Below are 22425 nucleotides of genomic sequence, written 5' to 3' on the forward strand. Positions count from 1 at the left end.
TGATAATTCCTGCTGTGTGAAGTAAGCTGATTAGAGGAAGAAGCTGTGGTCAGCCAGATCTGGCAGTGATTCCTTATCGGCTTGGTTAAATTTCAGTGTAAATCAGAACCTCATGCTTTACGACTGAGAGCGTGTAGATATGGTTCTTATTACCAGCTCATACACCTCATGCTTTATGACAGTGTGCGTGTAGATATGTTTCTTATTACTAGCTCAGACTGGGAGGAATGTACAACAGACTGGTTGAGAATAGTTGAACCATGTTACATAAACACCACACTGTTACACTTCGTGTAGGCTGTTGTGGCTAATTTATGACTTAAACAACAGTGTTGTGTATTGATATATTGTATGGGGCAGGACGTAGCCAAACTGGGCTATTTCTTATTCCAGCCAGTGCACCATGTCTGGTATATCAAAGGCCATGGTGCGCTATCCAGTCTGTGGGATGGTGCATATAAAAGATCCCTTGCTACTAATGGAAAAATGTAGCGGGTTTCCTCTCTATGACTGTGTCAATATGTTTGATTTCCAATAGCCGATAATTAATAAATCAATGTGCTCTAGTGTTATGGTTAAATAAAATAAATACACTTTTGATATATTGTATATAATTGGCTTTGCTTCCATTTGGAAGTGGTTGTTGAATGACATTTTCCACTATTATCAGGGTTTTATCACCTTTGTTTATAGATTCTGATAATCAGCATTATTCCCCACCAGTTCCCAAAGGCTATGTCAGGTTTTTTATCCCCAATTTTTGACTGAAAAATTCCAAATCTGAATGTATATAATTCCTTTTTTATTATTATTATATAAAGATATATTTTTAAAATGATACATAACTCTTGACAAACAACCCTTTCCTCACCCATAACATTTCATAACGTGAAGTAGATACATTATTTTGAAAAAAATTACAAGTATATACATATATAGAGATTATTATATAAGCTTGTGTGTCGTACTGATTTTACAAAACGAGTGTCAGGATTATTGTATTGCCCAAGCGAGAGTGATGGTAATATTTGAATCCCGACATGAGTTTTGTAAAATTAGTATGATTCACACGCGAGTGTAATAATTTCTTTATTATCCACATTATCCATAATATATTTTTATGAATAACAAGCTAGGACCATATCAAAACGTTTGAAATGTAACTCAAAAGAGACGACGAAACAATGTCGTTTCCCAAAATGAAGTCATTTTTGATGAGCATTTACACTGAGGAAGCCACATTAAGTTGTTACATCGCTTCACAAAATTACGTCATTCGTGGTGCACATGAAATCATTATGACACGTGGATCATACTGATTATATTTCCCTCAATATCTTGAACTATGTGGATAATAAAGTATTAGTATTACTCTTTTAAATTCTAACTTTAACTGAAAATTCTCATGGGCGTCAAGTCAAATTTTAGAAATTAAACCCTGATTACACGTGATTTTGTAGTCCTCCCATGGCATTTAATTGATTTTGTCAGAGTTGTGGAAGTGAAATTCAAACAATAAATGTAACTGCAACACCCCAAAAAGACATTTTTTATAATGGGATCAACTTCAGACTTTATTCTTTAATTAAAGGAACAGACCCTAGTTTTAGCCTGTGAAAATGGACAGTAAGTTCAGTTAATCTACAAACCTGCAACACATTTGGATAAAGTGATGTTACGTGTCACATTAGTTTAATATTTATATTTAATACATGTACTAGTTATTGGACCAACGTCTGTTATAAGATGAAACAGTGTAAATACAGTAGAATCTTGTTGGGTCGAACTCGGAAGTGTTGAAAACACCGCAACGCTCTGACCAAAAATGAAGTTCCAAGTTACACTTACATATCATGTTGTTGACCGAATGGTTACGTTGAACTACCCGATGGGTCGAACACTTTCTCGATCACTGATGGGGTTCGAGCCAACGGGATTCAACAAACAAAAAAAAATCCACAAGGACATCAGTACCATATTAAATGTGGATTGAGACCAAACAATACTCCTCTGATTGCAGGTTTTCTCTGAGGCTACCATGGCCAACCCACTGTCTGCTAAACTGCAGTTCTTTCAGTCCTTGTTCGAGATGAAGCAGGTAATTTGGGCAAACTCGCAGTGCATCTGTTAGTTTTTTAGTATCAGCATATTGCGTTGTCAGTTAATTGTTTGGTGGCCATTAATTTTCTCATAACGGAAAGAAAGTATGTACAGCTTCTTATTATGTTAAAACAAAATGGGCAGTTCACAAAATGAACTTTCAAAATTAATTGGGTTTTTACGTAATGCTTATTCTTAACTAGCTACGTTGCTGGAACTATTTTTGTGGTCATTAATTTTTTCCCATATCGGAGAGAAACCATCCACCTGTTTATTTTTTATTTTTTAAAAAGGATAAATACTGCAACATATACACACAAAACTAATCACTTAAAATGCTGCATTTGCTTACATCTGCATGTGCCTTTTGTTATTATTTGTTATTTTATGTTTAAAATTTGATTTATTTTAACATTTGGGTTATATAATGTTAAAGATCTCTTGCTACTAAAAAAACAAATATAGTAGGTGTTCTTTGAAGACTATATGTCGGAATTATCAAATGTTTAACATCCGGTAACCAATGATTAATTAATCACTGTTAAATAAAACAAATCTTACTTTACACTTTACCTAGTGGTGGAGTTAAACAAAAACAATTTTTACTATTTCTTTGACATGTACTTATGGGCAACAAACTTTGTCATCACCAGTGAGTTCTATTTAGAAGAGTTGGAGGGGTGGGGAAGGCTTTTTTTTTCTTTAAAAAAAAAAATTCTACTTCTAAATAGTAGAATGGTTTCAATGGAAACCAAATTTATTTTAATCATAGCCTAATCCTAATCCAGTGTAATCCAAATGAAGTGATAACACATACATCTGTTTCAATCTTGTGTAATGTAGACGATTACCTTTTGGATACAAAAGAGTGCTCATTTTTAAAAAGTACTTATCACGGATTACAGTTTAAAAGGTGAGAAAACTGTCTTATTTTTATCTGGTAATCCTTTCTAAATGCTCGAAAATACAGGAGGTTAATGAAGCCTGCAGCTTGTATAGAACAGTGTGAAAAGCTGATTACAGAGTGTACAAAAATACATGTAGTATTTGTTTGTTGATAGCTAGTATGGGCAGACCAAGGAAATAATTTAGGGAGCGGAACCTAGAGCAAAATGCCACATGGACCAACTACTAAAAACGTCTTTCAATTTAGCATTCATAAAATGAAAAATGTAAACTAATTGTTAAAAAAGAGAGGTAGTTAAATTTTGTTTAGGGAGAATAGGTCCCCCTGGACCACCCCATTGGATCTGCCCTTGGCTAGACAATCTTGTAAAGCAGGAGAGGTTAAGGGATTTTATGATTTGACTATTTCTAACAGCAGGATGGGGCTGACAGGGGTCTGGAGCTACTGGAGCAGTTTGTGATCAATCACTTCGAGGTGGAGGAACAAGACCTGAGGTCGTGTGACCCCAACATCCTCTACAGGTAACGCATTGTGGGTTGTGAGATAACAGTAAAGACAGATCTATTGTATACTCAATCTCTTCATCACACCAACATCCTCTACAGGTAATGCATTGTGGGTTGTGAGATAACAGTAAACACAGATCTATTGTATACTCAATTTTCTTCATCACACCAACATCCTCTACAGGTAACGCATTGTGGGTTGTGAGATAACAGTAAACACAGATCTATTGTATACTCAGTTTTCTTCATCACACCAACATCCTCTACAGGTAATGCATTGTGGGTTGTGAGATAATAGTTAACCCTGTTGTATACTCAATCTCTTTCACCGGCCTCGGTGGCGTCGTGGTTAGGCCATCGGTCTACAGGCTAGTAGGTACTGGGTTCGGATCCCAGATGAGACATGGGATTTTTAATCCAGATACCGACTCCAAACCCAGAGTGAGTGCTCCGCAAGGCTCAATGGGTAGGTGTAAACTACTTGCACCGACCAGTGATCCATAACTGGTTCAACAAAGGCCATGGTTTGTGCTATCCTGCCTGTGGGAAGCGCAAATAGAAGATCCCTTGCTGCTAATCGGAAAGAGTAGCCCATGAAGTGGCGACAACGGGTTTCCTCTCAAAATCTGTGTGTCCTTAACCATATGTCTGACGCCATATAACCGTAAATAAAATGTGTTAAGTGCATTGTTAAATAAAGCATTTCTTTCAATCTCTTTCATCACACCAACATCCTCTACAGGTATCGCATTGTGTGTTGTGAGATAACAGTTAACCCTGTTGTATACTCAATCTCTTCATCACACCAACATCCTCTACAGGTAATGCATTGTGTGTTGTGAGATAACAGTTAACCCTGTTGTATACTCAACCCTTCATCACACCAACATCCTCTACAAGTAACGCATTGTGTGTTGTGAAATAACAGTTAACCCTGTTGTATACTCAAACCCTTCATCACACCAACATATCTACAAGTAATGCATTGTGTGTTGTGAAATAACAGTTAACCCTGTTGTATACTCAAACCCTTCATCACACCAACATATCTACAGGTAACGCATTGTGTGTTGTGAAATAACAGTTAACCCTGTTGTATACTCAATCTCTTCATCACACCAACATCCTCTACAAGTAATGCATTGTGTGTTGTGAAATAACAGTTAACCCTGTTGTATACTCAATCTCTTCATCACACCAACATATCTACAAGTAATGCATTGTGGGTTGTGAAATAACAGTTAACCCTGTTGTATACTCAATCTCTTCATCACACCAACATCCTCTACAGGTAATGCATTGTGGGTTGTGAAATAACAGTTAACCCTGTTGTATACTCAATCTCTTCATCACACCAACATCCTCTACAAGTAATGCATTGTGTGTTGTGAAATAACAGTTAACCCTGTTGTATACTCAATCTCTTCATCACACCAACATATCTACAAGTAATGCATTGTGGGTTGTGAAATAACAGTTAACCCTGTTGTATACTCAATCTCTTCATCACACCAACATATCTACAAGTAATGCATTGTGGGTTGTGAAATAACAGTTAACCCTGTTGTATACTCAACCCTTCATCACACCAACATCCTCTACAGGTAATGCATTGTGTGTTGTGAGATAGCAGTTAACCCTGTTGTATACTCAACCCTTCATCACACCAACATCCTCTACAAGTAATGCATTGTGGGTTGTGAAATAACAGTTAACCCTGTTGTATACTCAACCCTTCATCACACCAACATCCTCTACAGGTAATGCATTGTGTGTTGTGAGATAACAGTTAACCCTGTTGTATACTCAACCCTTCATCACACCAACATATCTACAAGTAATGCATTGTGTGTTGTGAGATAACAGTTAACCCTGTTGTATACTCAATCTCTTCATCACACCAACATCCTCTACAGGTAACGCATTGTGTGTTGTGAAATAACAGTTAACCCTGTTGTATACTCAATCTCTTCATCACACCAACATCCTCTACAGGTATCGCATTGTGTGTTGTGAAATAACAGTTAACCCTGTTGTATACTCAATCTCTTCATCACACCAACATATCTACAAGTAATGCATTGTGTGTTGTGAAATAACAGTTAACCCTGTTGTATACTCAATCTCTTCATTACACCAACATCCTCTACAGGTAATGCATTGTGGGTTGTGAAATAACAGTTAATCCTGTTGTATACTCAATCTCTTCATCACACCAACATATCTACAAGTAATGCATTGTGGGTTGTGAAATAACAGTTAACCCTGTTGTATACTCAATCTCTTCATCACACCAACATCCTCTACAGGTAATGCATTGTGGGTTGTGAAATAACAGTTAACCCTGTTGTATACTCAACTAACACAGAGAGCCTCTTGTATACTCAACCCTTCATCACACTTAACCTGTTCGGCGTAAATCCCCACTGAAACCTTTATTGTTGTGTTACTATCAAGTTTCTAATTTAGGGCTGTTCCAAAAGATTGAAAGGTGGGTAGGCAAGAATTGTTAATTATTATTTTATGCTTTGTGGGTATGCTTTAATTGTCTCTTTTTATCCTGCATCCACCGTTTCTATTGACATAATACAATGACAGATAAAGCAAAGTAATATCCTGCTACTAGCAGGATATGACTTTTGACATCACTCGTGACATCACACGCATAGCTACATTACAAAATCGCTCATTAGACTTCTAGGTTTTTATAGTCTGCAGGATAATGATAATAACTAGTTAATGACATCAGATATCTGCTTTATCCTGTTCTGGCCGAATGGGAAATTCTGCTAGGCTCTGCCGAGCAGGAACTTCCCATTCTTACCTTCACAGGATAAAGCGGATATCCAACGTCATTAACTAGTTATTCTCTATATCCATGCTTTGTTTAAAGACATATTTTGAGAGTGGTGGGTATACACAGAAAGTTACTTCTTCAATACACCCTCCCCCCAATTTTTGAACGGCCCTAATGATAAGCCAGCCGAGAACACTACCCGTAACACAGAGAGCCTGTTATACACTGAACCCCTTCATCACACTTGACCTGTTCACGGCTAATTCATGCTGTGAAACGTCTGTTATGTTACCATCACAGTTCTCATTTAACTCAAGTGGATTGTGTTTTGTAGTCGGACATTGTAGTATACAACATTGAGATGACACACCAATTTGAATTGAATAATTTGAGAGAAATTTAGTACCACGTTATCTAAACATAGACCCTGATACTTGCTTTGTAAAATTATTTTAATTCATAACATAGTGCATTATGTGGTTATCATCTAGCTGAAATAACAGACAAGTGCAGAAATTTAATGAATACACATTTAAAACAGTGTACAGTGGTAATTCTAAATATAAATCATATATTTTTATCCATTTTAATGAAAAAAAAGTTCCCAAAACTGCAAGATGTATTTTAATTTTTTTAAATTAAATGATGCATTTATTTTAGGTATTTGACTAGGATTACAAGGCTCACATTGTAAAATATTTTGTTTTAGCCAATTTTCACATATGTAGAGTATTTGAAAAAAATATTATTAGCCATCTGATACTAAATGTTGTAGCCACTTTGTGTAAAAATTAGCAAATGGCTAATTTGGCAATGGACAGGGTGAGCCCTGTAAGAATTTATTTTTCTGCTTTCTTTGTTTCTGAAACTGATATTTTGTTTCTGTCTTACAGTATTCTTCTAGGCCAGTCTGTGCCACTGATAACCAGATCCCTGCATTTTAAAGAAGGTATTACCCAGCACAGCCTGCAGGAACAGAAAGTGTACCATTGGTTGTCATTCAGGTAAATTGATTTGAATTATTATCATATTCATTATATATTGTAATGTATCATATATCACTGTGTATTAGCTGACTTTTCAAGTATCCAAAAGTATCCATTCTGGGAAGAAAATTCAGCCAGTACTTAGGGACAACAAATTTCTTTTAAGAAAGTACTGTAAAACTGTTAGTATTCATAGGAGTAAATTTTCACAATTTGAAAATTACAGCCATCTCTCAGTTTGTAATTTTCAAAACATTTTTTATTTTATTTTTTTATTATCTGATTGTTAACCAAAGTGCTATTTCTAATACATTTTTCTTATTGTCCTATCACCAACTGTCAAATTGGTTTCTTTCTGCATTAATTTACACACATGCAATTCAGCAATGGGCTTTTCACTGTTGTGATAAAACCGCCTGGAGGTAAAATGTGTTGAGAAGAGAAGCAATACCATCTGAACGTATTGGTAAAGGCAGAATGGCCATCCAGCCTTAAGTATGTTTACCTAGAAATCATAGCAGGCATTGTCTGAGCCCACAACAAAGCCCGGCAGAAGAGCGGAGAAATGTCCATCCGACCAGCATGATAATATGTTTGTTTGTCAGACCCGTGAGTTCTTAAGACGCAATTTACAAATGTTGATGAAGATAACAAAGCTAATCTTTCAGAAAGCGGCATCGGTTTGGGTGGCTGGTTTGAACCCATTCTTCCTCTAATCACCGCACTCTTAGATCAGACTTAAACTGTGCGGGTATTTAAAGAGATGCCCAATTGATTTTAATTTTAATAATGGATGGGAGAGAAGTCTTAAGTACGGTCATGCGTTAAAGAGGTCGATGCTGCATAGAGTACAGCATTCCTGAGTGAGGGAATTTAGCGTGGGTCTCTCGTTAACCTGGAACAGGACATGCAGATGGCATTAGTATGAACTCTCCTTTTGAAAGTAAAAGTGTGAAAAATCTTAACGTGGGTTTTGTGTCACAGGGTCAGTGCCAGATGTGTATATAGACCCTTGGCCAAGTGTCGTTTTCATTTGATTAGCCTGGGACAAGGCAGTAAATCAAGATGCCTCTTGGTACGTTTGGCAACGGAATGCACCCATTGAGCAGAGTAGAAACTCTTAAAGGATGGTTTTAGTGTTGAGGTGTCAGTACATACCTCGGCTATAAATATAATGTCATTTTCATTTCATCTGCTTGGCAGGAGCAAGATTTAGCTCAATGTTAGAACACCTGAGTGAGTTATGAAAGGACATAGGATCAAAATCTTTGTATTGGTGGGATTTTGACTTTTTTTCTTTTTTTTCTTTTTTTCTTTTTTTTATTATTATTATTATATATTTTTTTTAATAACTTCTACATATTTCATGGATTTTTTTTTTAACGCTCTTTAAATTGGTGTTCCATAAAGAATATATCAAAACCATAGTGCATGTTCATGTTAACCTATATAATTATAATAATATTGTAGGTGCTAATAGAAAGGTGTAACTTATTTAATTTGGTTTCAGATGTTTTCTCATGATTATTTTTCATGTACATGCCGTAAACATTTCTTTTCTTGTGTTGGAGCCATTACCAAGATACGAACTTGGTACCTATTGGCCTTTAACGTCAGTGTCATCAAGTCCAGATATTAAGATACATTTAGAATTAGCCTTGCAGGTGTGTTGTGTACTTACTGAAAGCCATCATGAGTTTATGACTGCCTTAATACTTTGATTACCATAGCTGTGTTAAAATGAAGGCTTCCTGTGAAAGGACACGGATCAGAGGTCAAGGGACAATAGATACTATTGTCTTTTATTGCTTAGGTGGCACAAGAGGCTTGTTCTATTATAAATGCAGGAATGTATTTCGGTTGTTACAAGTAGCATTGTTGTATCTGTTCACATTTAATATCTCTGTGGACGGGTTTCATACAATTTAAAAATAAAAGGTTTTTAAAAGGTGTTTAGCAAAGAGCGGGATGCAGCACAATGCCATCTTGAGATGGGATGGGTTGTGGGATCTGTCTCCATTGAAGGACCCATTCTAATTTTCTGTAAAAAAAAATAAGGTTGTAATTGTTCTGCAATTTATCTGTTTTAGATTCTTCTTCTTCTTTGTTTTCTTTTCTGGGTGGTTCGCACATTATATTTAGAATATTATAACATAGTCGTAATGGATTATGCAAAACTGAATGTGTCCTGCATAACTCACAAATGGGTCACAACAATTTTCAATTTTCAGAGGCCTGCCTGGTACACACCTGTAACCAGTTTCTTAATTATATTGTCAGAAGGCTGGTATCCATTGGTAGTGTGCTCGAGTGAGGTGCTGTGATAGTGGGATCAAACCCCCACAGTGGATCCAGAGAATAGGATCTAACTCAGTTGGTAGTGTGCTTGAGTGAGGTGCTGTGATAGTGGGATCAAACCCCCGCAGTGGACCCAGAGAATAGGATCTAACTCAGTTGGTAGTGTGCTCAAGTGAGGTGCTGTGATAGTGGGATCAACCCCCCGCAGTGGACCCAGAAAATAGGATCTAACTCAGTTGGTAGTGTGCTCGAGTGAGGTGCTGTGATAGTGGGATCAAACCCCCGCAGTGGACCCAGAGAATAGGATCTAACTCAGTTGGTAGTGTGCTCGAGTGAGGTGCTGTGATAGTGGGATCAAACCCCCACAGTGGACCCAGAGAATAGGATCTAACTCAGTTGGTAGTGTGCTCGAGTGAGGTGCTGTGATAGTGGGATCAACCCCCCGCAGTGGACCCAGAGAATAGGATCTAACTCAGTTGGTAGTGTGCTCAAGTGAGGTGCTGTGATAGTGGGATCAAACCCCCGCAGTGGACCCAGAGAATAGGATCTAACTCAGTTGGTAGTGTGCTCGAGTGAGGTGCTGTGATAGTGGGATCAAACCCCCGCAGTGGACCCAGAGAATAGGATCTAACTCAGTTGGTAGTGTGCTCGAGTGAGGTGCTGTGATAGTGGGATCAAACCCCCACAGTGGACCCAGAGAATAGGATCTAACTCAGTTGGTAGTGTGCTCGAGTGAGGTGCTGTGATAGTGGGATCAACCCCCCGCAGTGGACCCAGAGAATAGGATCTAACTCAGTTGGTAGTGTGCTCGAGTGAGGTGCTGTGATAGTGGGATCAAACCCCCACAGTGGACCCAGAGAATAGGATCTAACTCAGTTGGTAGTGTGCTCGAGTGAGGTGCTGTGATAGTGGGATCAACCCCCCGCAGTGGACCCAGAGAATAGGATCTAACTCAGTTGGTAGTGTGCTCGAGTGAGGTGCTGTGATAGTGGGATCAAACCCCCGCAGTGGACCCAGAGAATAGGATCTAACTCAGTTGGTAGTGTGCTCGAGTGAGGTGCTGTGATAGTGGGATCAAACCCCCACAGTGGACCCAGAGAATAGGATCTAACTCAGTTGGTAGTGTGCTCGAGTGAGGTGCTGTGATAGTGGGATCAAACCCCCGCAGTGGACCCAGAGAATAGGATCTAACTCAGTTGGTAGTGTGCTCGAGTGAGGTGCTGTGATAGTGGGATTGAACCCCGTCGATGGACCCATTCTCTGACTGGGTTTATTTTCCATCCCAGTCATTGCCCCATAACTAATATATTAAAGGTCATAATATAAGTTGTCCTATTTGTTCGAAAGTGCATGTAAAAGATCTCTTGCTGCTAAAGGAAAAAAATGTTGTGGGTTTCCTCCGAAATTACCAAATGTTTGACATCCAATACCAAATGTTTGACATCCAATACCAAATGTTTGACATCCAATAGCTTATGATTAGTAAATGAATTTGCTGTAGTAGTGGTGTTAAAGAAAAACTTTTAATCATTTTGTTTTGCAGCTTATTGCTTGAACTACAAGGTGATATTAGTGGAGCAGAGGAAACGTTTGAGACGGCTCTTTCAGCAACCACATCCGCCAAAGATTTGAAAACACTTTGGATCAAGTAGGTTTTATCTGTAATGGAAACGTAGAAAATTAATACAGTGGACTGTAAACAGAATAAACTGGCACTATCTCAAAAGTCCTTTCCAGTGACAAGTCGAGGAATAGGCCTAGCTTTTTAAGGGGTTCAGACCATTGTCACAGTTGATGTAATTTAGACAATTAGTCAGGACTCTACATGGCGAGTAAAACACTCAAATTTGTGAGTAACTTTTATTTACAGGTGACTGTTTGTTAAAATGTAGTAACCAACTGGCGAGTACAAAATATTGGGCCTGTAGTAAGCATAAACAAGTTGAACATGCCAATGAAATCATCAGTTATTAATAGCTTAGTAATTAGTATCACAGAATTTCGAAACAAATCATGTTTACTTCCTATATTACTTCGCCAAACTCTGGCTTAGATCGTCTGAATTTGTTATTTTAAAACGTTTTTGTCTGCACCGGAGCAGTCAGACAGTTAATGTCCGTCTTTATCTTTGATGCATTGAATGATTACTATACAATAGCTAGTATACCTTACACTTTATGTTGTGTTTATTTTTTAAATAAGAACTTTATTAGCACAGATATGGAGCAGAATGATCTAACATTAAACAAAACAAATGTTAGAGTAACAGCATCAATATTTGATCAGTACAGGTATATTTTAAACCTTCGCAGTAGGGTAAAAACAAATATCTTCTAACAGTGCTGTAAATGGTTATGACTTTAGAGTTGAGTTTTACCTTGTTTATAATTAGAAAGTGGTTGAATACTGGGTTGTCTGGTCAGTTATTACACACTGTTCATTGTGGCACTCATATCATGCTCTAACCAGGGTATTGTGCATAAACAAAACTTTTAAGAAGCTTAAGTAGTCGAATAGTCGCATTTTTTATAAAATTATATATTAGGTAAAACTGTGGCGAGTGGTGAACAGATTTAGCTGGCGAATATATGTCATTTACTAGCCAGCAGCAAGTTAATTAAAACTTCTGCATTGAGCCCTGTTAGTTAAGCCACAGATTAAACAAATTACTGAGGTGTCATTAAACAGGCATTCCTTTCTTTTCCTATAAAGGCACACTGTAATAGCTTTAAAAGTTACATTTTTGGAATTTGTAATTTTTTAATTAAAAAAATGCTCTGTAACATAATGTGAAGTATGAATATAATTGTTGGGTTGTTTTTAGGTGGGGTTTTTACCTGTGTTATGTGGGCATTTTTGGTAGTGAGTACCTTTTTCTTCACACTGGCAAAATCACCAAATACAATTTCTCTAGCTGTACCAGACTTTGTTTGTCCTTGTTCAGTATTTATAATTGCGTTGCAGCTATGCAGATTTGTTGTACAGACAAATACCCTCAGGGACATCCGACAAGAAAAAGCTGGTGAGGATGATGACGAGTTGTGTGGTTTCCATGCCGATGAAGTTTGAAATGCCGTACAGCTGTAACGAGTTTTGGCTGGACTACAACCTAGTAAACGAAATAGTGGACAAGTGTGTGGAGTTCTTCCCACGCAGAGAGAAACTCAACGTCTTGGAGAGGTTCCTGGAGATGATGCCACACAACTTGGAGCTCCAACTCAGGTTAAACATCGACAGCACTCGTCTTGTTTATTCAACTTCTCACAGGCTTACATACCTTAGTTACACAGGGTGTGATTTTTCAGCCTTTTTATCTGGTATATCAGCTTTTTTTTCACCTTTTTAAAGTAAAAAGGTGACATATAGGTATTACTTTACTGAAAGCGGCGGTGGCATCAACTTTTGCATTAAACTGTCACATTTAGATCAGTCTTAGGTCAGTGAAACTTGGTTTATAGTTGCACCTATGGATGTTCATCACAGTGCACTGAAATCGTTTATTGTAGATGAGCATATATTTTCAGGAATTCTTATTTTGTGTAAAATTGTTTTTACAAAGTAGATTGGATTTTATCTAAAATGCTGAAAAAAATACCTTTATTTAGAGGCTTATAGTACAGAGTTTGCAGCTTTTTTAAAGATCAGTTCAGTGTTTATTTATAAATGGGTCTCACATCTCTGTTACTATTTACAAAAATTAAAATGGAACATCTGATACAGGGACAGTGAGTTGTATGGAGGTGGAGGGGATCTAATGTTATTGTTTATAGTAGAATCTTGTGGTGTTCAGAACGTTTATTTTTAACACATTAATCTCACTTTTCACATGTACACATCCCCACCCCACCCCTCCTTAAAAAATCCACTTAGTCTGAAGGAGAATGAACAAGCAATGAAAACAAGAGCAAGTAGAAACATGCTAGCTGTAGAAGACCTGTCCATATATCACAAAGAAAGAAGGAAAGGAAGAACGAGTTACATGACCCGGATGTAAATGTCCTTGACAGTGGAACATTCTAACCTTATTGGTTGGTTGTTGAATAGGTCAGGCGGAAGTGGATTGTTTTGAGGGTCGTGGGGATAGGTGGCTAGGGGATGCAAACTGATGACAAGTGATATTTATGAAGAAAAACAATACTTACCTGTAGTTTTTCTTGTTCTTGATCAGAAGTACGTCTAAATAGAGTACTTAATAACACTATCAACTTTGGACATGATATGCCCTTCCACAACATCATTATATTATTCTTGGTGTATCAAACTAAGTAAGGGGGCCGAAACGTAGCCCAGTGGTCGATTGATGCGCAGTCTGTTTGGGATCGATTCCTGTCAGTGGGCCCATTGGGCTATTTCTCGCTCCAGCCAGTGCACCATGACTGGTACATCAAAGGTCATGGTATGTGCTATCCTGTCTATGGGATGGTGCTTATAAAAGATCCCTTGCTGCTAATCAAAAAGAGTAGCTCATGAAGTGGTGACAGCGGGTTTCCTCCCTCAATATTTGTATGGTCCTAAACCATATGCCCAATGCCATATAACTGTAAATAAACGGTGTTGAGTGTATTGTTAAATAAACCATTTCCTTCCTTTCCAAGCTACATGTAAGTAAATGAATTTCAACTATACCTGACACATGTGTTCATTTTCTGCTGCGTGTCTTTGTTTTTAATACCATCTTGTTTCTTTTGCAGAAATGTTTGCTGTTACATTGGTAAAAGTTAATACAATTCATTTTATTTTTTAAGTAATATATATTTTTATATATTGAAAATTCTTAGCAGCTTATTATAATACAACTTCTTCTTTTTTTTATTATTGTGAATAAAAATATAAAAATAAGTTAATGTAAGTTAGTTATAAATGTAGTTATTTGTGTATTCAGTTGTCTGCAGGAAGCGATGATAAACGGTGAATTTCTGCGAGCGCGAAGTCTTTCTAACCTGGCTGTGTATGAAGAGATCCCCAATGTATTATTATGGAAAGTGTGAGTTGAAGTCACAAGGGAAGTTGTCTAGTTTTTGCTTTAAGGCCATTGTTAAAAAAAAAAAAAATTGCTTTAATGTGATCCTCTGTTTTAGTGGTGGGTTAAATTTTGTTTTTCTTTTATTACTAGGTATTAATTATTTCTTACCATACTTAACCTGACGTCTGACCTGTGGAAAGTCCCATAGAAAGGGACAGGGGGCAGTTTAATTATAACATAGTCATGAAAAGAGAAAACATTTTCTTTAATTTATGTTAAGTATTTTAAAAGGGAATACCCAGAAAGAAGAAAATATAAGCTTAAATGTATCCTTACAGCATATCTTCAGTTTACTACTTGTTAATATTTAATTCTAATCTTCTAGTTCAATCCAATGGTTTCTTTGAGCTATGCCTTCATGCTTGTCTCAATCAATTAATTGTCCAGTTCTTACATTTTCTCAAGTCATTTCAAAATACTAGTTTCTACATCTCAGTCACAATTATGGATATGAACCTCAGTTGAAGAATTGGTCTTGGAATTAATTTTTCAGTTTTATAGGCATGCTTTTTTTTTTTGCTTTTACTTTAACCCTGGAGTGATAACATAAACGTTTACACTTGAATCAATTATCAATGCCATTTTTGTTTGAAAAAATTTGTGTGTGGGTAATTTCTTCATTTATTGATTATTAGTTGATTCAGTGAAGTTTTCTAACAGAAAAAAGTACGAAGCTAAAAAAAAAATGTATTTATTTCTTCCTGGGTTTTTTATTATTATTTCCTTTTAAATTATTATTATTTAACTCGGTTTTATTTCTAACTATCTGTTTTAAAACAGTGTTATTCATTCACTTGCAGAGTCATAAGCCTAGCACAAAAAGAAGGAACCAATTCAGAGGTTAGTTTTCATGTATCATAACAAGAAATGATGCTATTCAGTTATTTATAATCCTAGTTCCAAGTCATCGACATTGGAGTCATACTAAAAAGGAAAAACCATAAATAAAATTTTCAGGAGCTTTCATAATAAAAACATTTTAAAAACGCATTCTCACAGATACACCATTTATATTGCCTAAATTTAATATAAAACTTCACTGCACTTTTAAGTGTTTCATTCAGATAATCACAAAGTTCGTGGTCTTACAGATGGTAGAACATTTTATTTCTTAAAGCTAAAATAGGGGGATATTTCTCCCTCAGCTGGCTAATTTCAAGGTCTGTGTTAGGTGTTCTTTTTTATACAGTTTTATATTCATTATATCTTATACCATATATATACAGAACTTCACATAGTTGTTTTCGCTTCCTATTTATTGCACAAGTTTATTTTGCGCAAGAATATATACCACGTAGCAGTCAAGTGGTATGTTCTTGTGCAAAATAAACGAGTGCAATAAATAAGAAGCGAAAACAATGTATGTGAAGTTCTGTATTTATTACATACCTTCTTTTATGTTTTACGAAAACGGTTTTTAATTTAACGTCATAACAACACTTTGTTAAATCTATGATCAAAACTCCTTTCATGGATTCATTTAATGTTAAGAATCATACTCTGCGGCAGCCTTGTGTAATGTTTCAAATACGATATGACATCATTTGTAAATCATATATGATGTAAGTAAATAAAAGGCATTAACTGCAGTAAAAAGAAAAAGGGAATTCCCCATTTAAAAGTTCCAGATCAGATTGCACATATGTGTGATACAGGATAAATTTATTACACCGTTTCAAAAGGCTTTTATCACTGTAGTAAGATTGAATAGGTATGTAATAAAACTGTTTCTTTGATGATTTTAGTTTAGTATGTACATTTGTGTTAATGATGAAGCACAAGGAGATTTCTTTTTTATTATTATTTCAGACGGAGAAGTTCTACTTGAAAGCCGTGCGAGCATTGCCATATGCAATTACCCTGTGGAAAGATGTAATGTCATGATTCCTACAAGTCAAATTATAAACCTTAAAGCTCTTAATTGTTTTTTAATATGTTACTATTTATGCATTTAAAATGGATAATCTATTTTTGTTTTCCACCTATTCTCTGTTACATGTAATCTGGTGGAAGTACAAATATAGAGTTTGCCATATTAACTTAAAACCGAACAAAAGTGATTTATTTTGGTATACTTTATAGATTAAAAATGATAATGATGCATGTTTCATCAAGGTACATGATATCCATAGACGTTTGTGTCTGCAATAAACAATTTCTTATAATTCGAGTTAGAATTAATTTCTGGACAAACTGAGAGTATATGCAACTGAATATTTTTTATTTCTTAATGGTAGCATATAAATAGTACAGTAAAACCTGTCTAAACCAGACCCTGAACAAACCGAAATCCTCACAAATTCGACCAAATTTCATGATCCCGAATTTTGTACAGGCTAAAAAGCGACCCTCTGAACACCGGATCGTGTCTATAGGATAAAGATTAGGTCCCTGGCATGTTCCGGTTCAAACAGGTTTCACTGTATATGTTTTAGTTTTAAGATTTTTCTATAATTTATGAAATTTAACTGGATCTGGTCTTAATTCTACTCACGCTTAAAGCTATGCAGCATGCATCTTGTTCTTATTAATCATAATTAGAAGTTTCAGTATCGGGTATTAATCTCTAATAACGTTACACTGTTTTGTGCTTTCTTTTGCTAGTTTCTGCTGTTTGAAGTTGCTCAAGGAAATTCTGATTCAGCACAGAAAATATTGACGAGATGTACAAACATTGGACTTAATATCCAGGGATTTGTAACCACGATATGTTCCTGATGATCCGTTTTCACATCTTCCAATTGGAAAAAAAAAATTCTTATTCATAAGTCCTGTATTTAACGATAAAAATGTCCCTTTTAATTTGCAATATGCACCAGGTAGGTATTAAAAAATATATGCAAAACTGTAGTTTGGCCATTACAACTTAGGATTTAAAACTACCAAATGTTAATAACTGATAATTCGCTTGCAACACACTTTTCAATTTCAATATCTTTGTCTTAATTGGTTATTGGTTATTTATTAAGATGATGGCTAAGAAATGGAATACATTGTAATTGATGCTGTTTGATTCCATTAAAACATTGAAGATTCCCCCCAAGACTCTTCTGAAGACATTTTGCTGATGCCAACTTTCTAACTCTGGTATGCTGAAGAAAATATGCTGCTGATGATGATAAGATGACAACAATATGCTGAAGATGATGTACTGAATATTTTAAAACAATTTTGCAGACATGGTCATAGTATTTCAACCATTTTAAAGAAAAAACCCTGCAGCTCTACTGCTGACTGACACCTTAGTGTTACATATTAGAGTTACACCTCATTATGCCATTAAGCTCGGCGAACTCGGTTGTGATGCCAGTCTTCAACAATTGGTTCTGTGATTCTGGGAAGTGAAACCAAACCTTTGTTCAGCGGTAACACAGTGAGTATGTTATGTCCTGAACATGGTTTCAAATTGGAATTTTCTTTGTTTACATGGTGTAGAAAACGTATTTACTTACTTATCTGATTTAAAGTATGACATGTCTTGAATATGTTATTTAAGATTAAATCATCCAGTTCTAGTCGTCGACATTTGAATCGCACTGAAACGGTCAGCTAAGGAAAAACGATTGACTGCATATCGATACATGTAAATAAAAACTGAAATAATACCTAAGGATTTTGGTATCGTGTCTCATCTGATTTTGTTATTCTAGGCAAAAACCATGTTCAGGAGGACTTTGTTTGATTTTATTTTTGCATGCATAATATTTGTTTACCTAATGTAAAAATAGTTGTTAAAATGCTAAAGTAAATGTTAATTGTCATTGTTATATGTTCTGAGGTGTATTTGTTGTTTGTTTCATAATGTACAAGTGTTATATATATACATATATATATATATTTGTGTTATGCAGTTGTGTATTTCAGTGTCAAGACTGGGAATCGTTGTCATCACAACCAATATATCGTCTTGCATTTTATCTATGCACTATTTGTCGAAATTTATCATCCATATTATTGTTGAATTTTATTCACTGGTTTAATATTTTAAGCCAACTTTCAGAAGTCTAGGTTTGGTTCGTTGAGATGCCCTAGTATACCTACAGTGAGAATGCTCAGCTTCAGTGTGAAGATGAAGTAAACGATTTAGTTTATCCATGATGATGATCAAACTGCATCATGTTGATGGCATTGCTTTGAAAACTTCTGTTCATGGGAACTGGAAATGTTTCCTCTAGACACTGATGTGAATGCGTGAAACTGATATTACAAGAAAACATGTCAAACATGTTGCATTTTGGTAACATTTTTGTTTGTGTTTACTGATGTTACACTGTGTTTGTATAGTGAAATATATTTTTTTACTTTGTAAATTTACTTACACAGAAGGGTATCGGTCCTCAAATGATATTTCATTAGAAATCCATGTTACAAAAAGATCATTGTATCTAAACAAATTATTAAAATATTTTGGTTAAAATAAATTCATATTTCTTTACATTTATTTTACAATAGTGCTCTCTTTTTTTTGTTTTTTTCTTTTTTCAATCTAATTGTTAAATTTATTTAAATTTTTCATGATAGATATTTTTTTATAAATTATTAATTTTGTAAATAAACTATAAACAATAGGTTTTTGACATTTTGTTAGCATTGTTGTTTACAGTGGTAAATATATTGACTTAATAATGTGAATAATAATGACATGAATAACAATGTTAAGATGTCTATGTTCAGTTAATAATTGAACATGATCATTTTGGACATATTTTTAAGTGAACAACAGAACTACTTTACACACTTTAATGAATGATACAGGTCATTAGTTCTGTAACTATTCAAACTAAAATGTGTTAGCATGTTTTTTTGTTTATACTTCATCAAGTTACATGTAAGTTGTTATAACTTCAAGTGCATAAATTTATAAATGTATTATCTATATCAAATTCTATCAAACAACATTGGACTATACTTTAAAATTATTTATATCTTGTTTACTGTATGTTTATACTTAATTTTAGGGGAATTCCCAGTTTTGAGGTTCGGCTGTTTTTGTTACTAAAATATGTCAAAACAAATAAAAATAAACTAACTGCCTTTTATTTTATTGTTTTTAAACTAGTACATTTTTCTCCGTATAATAATAATAATAATAAAATTAAATTAAACATAATACAATATTTAGTGAAACACAAAAATATTTCTATAATTTACATAAATTAGTTTATGCATGTTCGGAAAATAAAAATATAAATAGGGTTCAATTTTGTATGAGTAATTTACAGGTACATTACAATGTTTCATTAGAAATATTTTGCTTTCCTTGTATATTTGTATTAACCATGGTCTTTAAAATGTTAATGATAGTAGTCCATACAGGTAATTTATTGACAATGTTTGGTGAAAATAGTAATATTCCAACTTCATGGAAATGTATGTTGATGGGAACACATCTCAATTTGTGTTTTAAATTATTGTTTCTTTTAGTTTCACTTATCCGTTACACTTCCACAGTACTTTCTATTGCCTGCTTAATACATGTATGTGTTGCTTGCACATGAAAACTGAGAAATTTCATATTTTTCACTAGATTTTCATGACAAAAACATTTGTTATTGAACATGGAATAAATTATTTCCTAATTTAAATAGACATATCTCTTATTGCAAGGGGAAAACTATAATTCATATTTCTCATTAGATTTTCATGACAAAAACATTTGTTATTGAACATGAAATAAATTGTTTCCTAATTTAAATAGACATACCTGTATCTCTTATTGCAAGGGAAAAACTATAATATACAAGGTTACATTAATCACAGGCATTACATTATTGTCTCATATTGTATAATACACACACACAAACTATAATATGTACACATCATATACAATGTTACATTAATCACAACAGTTGCATTATTGTCTCATATTGTACATTTTTGTATTATTAATGTCATAAATAAATCACATTTGTTTGAGGGGGATTGGTGAAATCAAATAGACTCATGATTTTATTTAGGTATTGTAAACGAGTTGAATCAAAATTGTTATTTTATCTTTATTAACATAGTCTTCCTTGTCCAGAAAATAAATAAATATATTTGAAACACTGCAAATTAAAAAATCACCCCACAGCATCCGTTTTGTAAAGTAATAAGATGTTATATTTGTGATAATTTATTTGGATTAGAAATGTAACAATAGTAATTCATTTTTAAAATTTTTAGAAATTAAAACAAATATATATTAAAGACATATAAAATTTACTATTAATATTATTTATTGCATTTCAAGTCTGATTTAATATTGCAGTTATTTTCTTTTTCCAAATTTTAGTTTAAAATAAAATACATGCATTAATTATTGTATGATACCCGAGTCCTTGAAATTATGGTCACATCCTCCTTCACAATTGCCTTGTTTTGTTTTTCTTTCTGTTTTTTAAGGATTATTTTTACATAGGTATACTTTGTATACTTTCATTTCTATAATCATGTCAATTTATCAATAAATTATGTCTTAAAATGTACTGTTTTTGTTCATTCTTTCTTGCTGGTTGGTTTGTTGTTTCGTTGCATGTTGGTTTTGTGTGTGTGTGTGTGTGTGTGTGTGTGGAGGGTTTTTTTTTTGTGTGGTTTATTTTAAGCCAACACAAACACAGCACAGAAACAAAGACTTTTTTGTGCGAATATCACAAACATGAATGATAATGAGATGAATGGTGAAGTCTCCTTGGTGATCTGTAACAGGATGTTTCAACCCGCCTGCACCACCCATAGGAGGACTGCCACTTCCAAGACTAGCTTAGAAAACTAAAATGTGTACAGGATAGAGCTCAATGGAATATATAGTTGTCTTCATCAGCACTCGAGGCTTCTTTTAGGGTCGCCTCAACCTTGGTGCGTATTAGTCTAGACTCTACCCATTGACCAATCCAGCTTGGGTGTCACTAACAGAAGCTGAAGCTCCTGCTGGCTTAGCCCTTTGTGTTATCAAGACAAACAAGTAAGTCTCTCTCTCTCTCTCTCTCTCTCTCTCTCTCTCTCTCTCTCTCTCTCTCTCTCTCTCTCTCTCTCTCTCTCTCTCTCTCTCGTTGAAATGTGTGGTGCAGAGTGAAAAGAAAATTCACTTTCTCCATTATGTTTATATTACTATCTGTAACACCATGTTATATCCACTTCGTTGCATACTACATACTTTAACAGGAATGAAGTATTTGTTTTGCAACACTTCAGCATATTTAAATCCGTGACAGTTTGGTTTTTAGCATGTGGATATTCCAACAGTTTGTTGGGAGAGTGACAGATGGATAGACTAACGGTGTGAGATTGGCACAAAGCGGAGGCTATCTTTGCCAAAGGGCAGACAGGGATTGTCTATCTGCACTTTCCCATAGGTATAACAGGATATACCATGCCCTATGATGTTCTAGTCATGGGGCACTGCTTGGGACATAGGAAAACCATGAGTCCGTCCATTCGTGGGCCGTCGAGCCTATGCATCAAATCTGAAGCAAGTACTCTTGCCACTGAGCTATATATCCCGCACTACACACTTTGACATCGAAGTCGTGTTGCACATGAAGAAGTGATTGAAAATGGGGGGGGGGGAGGGGGGGGGGCAAGAACTCATGAATCACTGTCAGAATAGTGATGACATTGATTGTCTGATAAGAGGCTCATATCATACTAACCCAGAGTCGCCCAGCGTAAGAACATCTTTATTCAGGCACCTATCTCGTGGTGAAACTCGAATCTGACTAGCGTCGAGATAAGCTTATCGTCGCGTTGTGGGTTCAAATCAACCTGATGGTAAAAGGACTTGGTGACATCAGTTTTATAACATGATCTTTGCTTTTAAAATGTTATCT

At 35.2% G+C, this 22425-nt stretch overlaps 1 protein-coding gene across 2 annotated transcripts in view; it reads left to right on the forward strand.

Annotated features, from left to right (window-relative positions):
* Window positions 1-21080, forward strand: part of LOC121369649 (zinc finger C3H1 domain-containing protein-like) — a 94924-nt gene extending 73844 nt beyond the window's left edge. The window contains exons 26-34 of one of the 2 annotated variants that reach the window (XM_041494692.1): window positions 2021-2098; window positions 3422-3528; window positions 7204-7314; window positions 11138-11242; window positions 12559-12816; window positions 14477-14578; window positions 15418-15457; window positions 16427-16489; window positions 17222-21080. In XM_041494692.1, the coding sequence (XP_041350626.1) occupies window positions 2021-2098; window positions 3422-3528; window positions 7204-7314; window positions 11138-11242; window positions 12559-12816; window positions 14477-14578; window positions 15418-15457; window positions 16427-16489; window positions 17222-17335 (978 nt within the window). In that variant the 3' untranslated portion in view covers window positions 17336-21080. The remainder of the gene's footprint in view (window positions 1-2020; window positions 2099-3421; window positions 3529-7203; window positions 7315-11137; window positions 11243-12558; window positions 12817-14476; window positions 14579-15417; window positions 15458-16426; window positions 16490-17221) is intronic. The other variant, XM_041494693.1, reaches the window with a different exon arrangement.
* Window positions 21081-22425: the final 1345 nt, after the last annotated feature.

Source organism: Gigantopelta aegis, chromosome 4 (assembly GCF_016097555.1).
Source record: "Gigantopelta aegis isolate Gae_Host chromosome 4, Gae_host_genome, whole genome shotgun sequence".
Taxonomy (NCBI): Eukaryota; Metazoa; Mollusca; class Gastropoda; order Neomphalida; family Peltospiridae; genus Gigantopelta; species Gigantopelta aegis.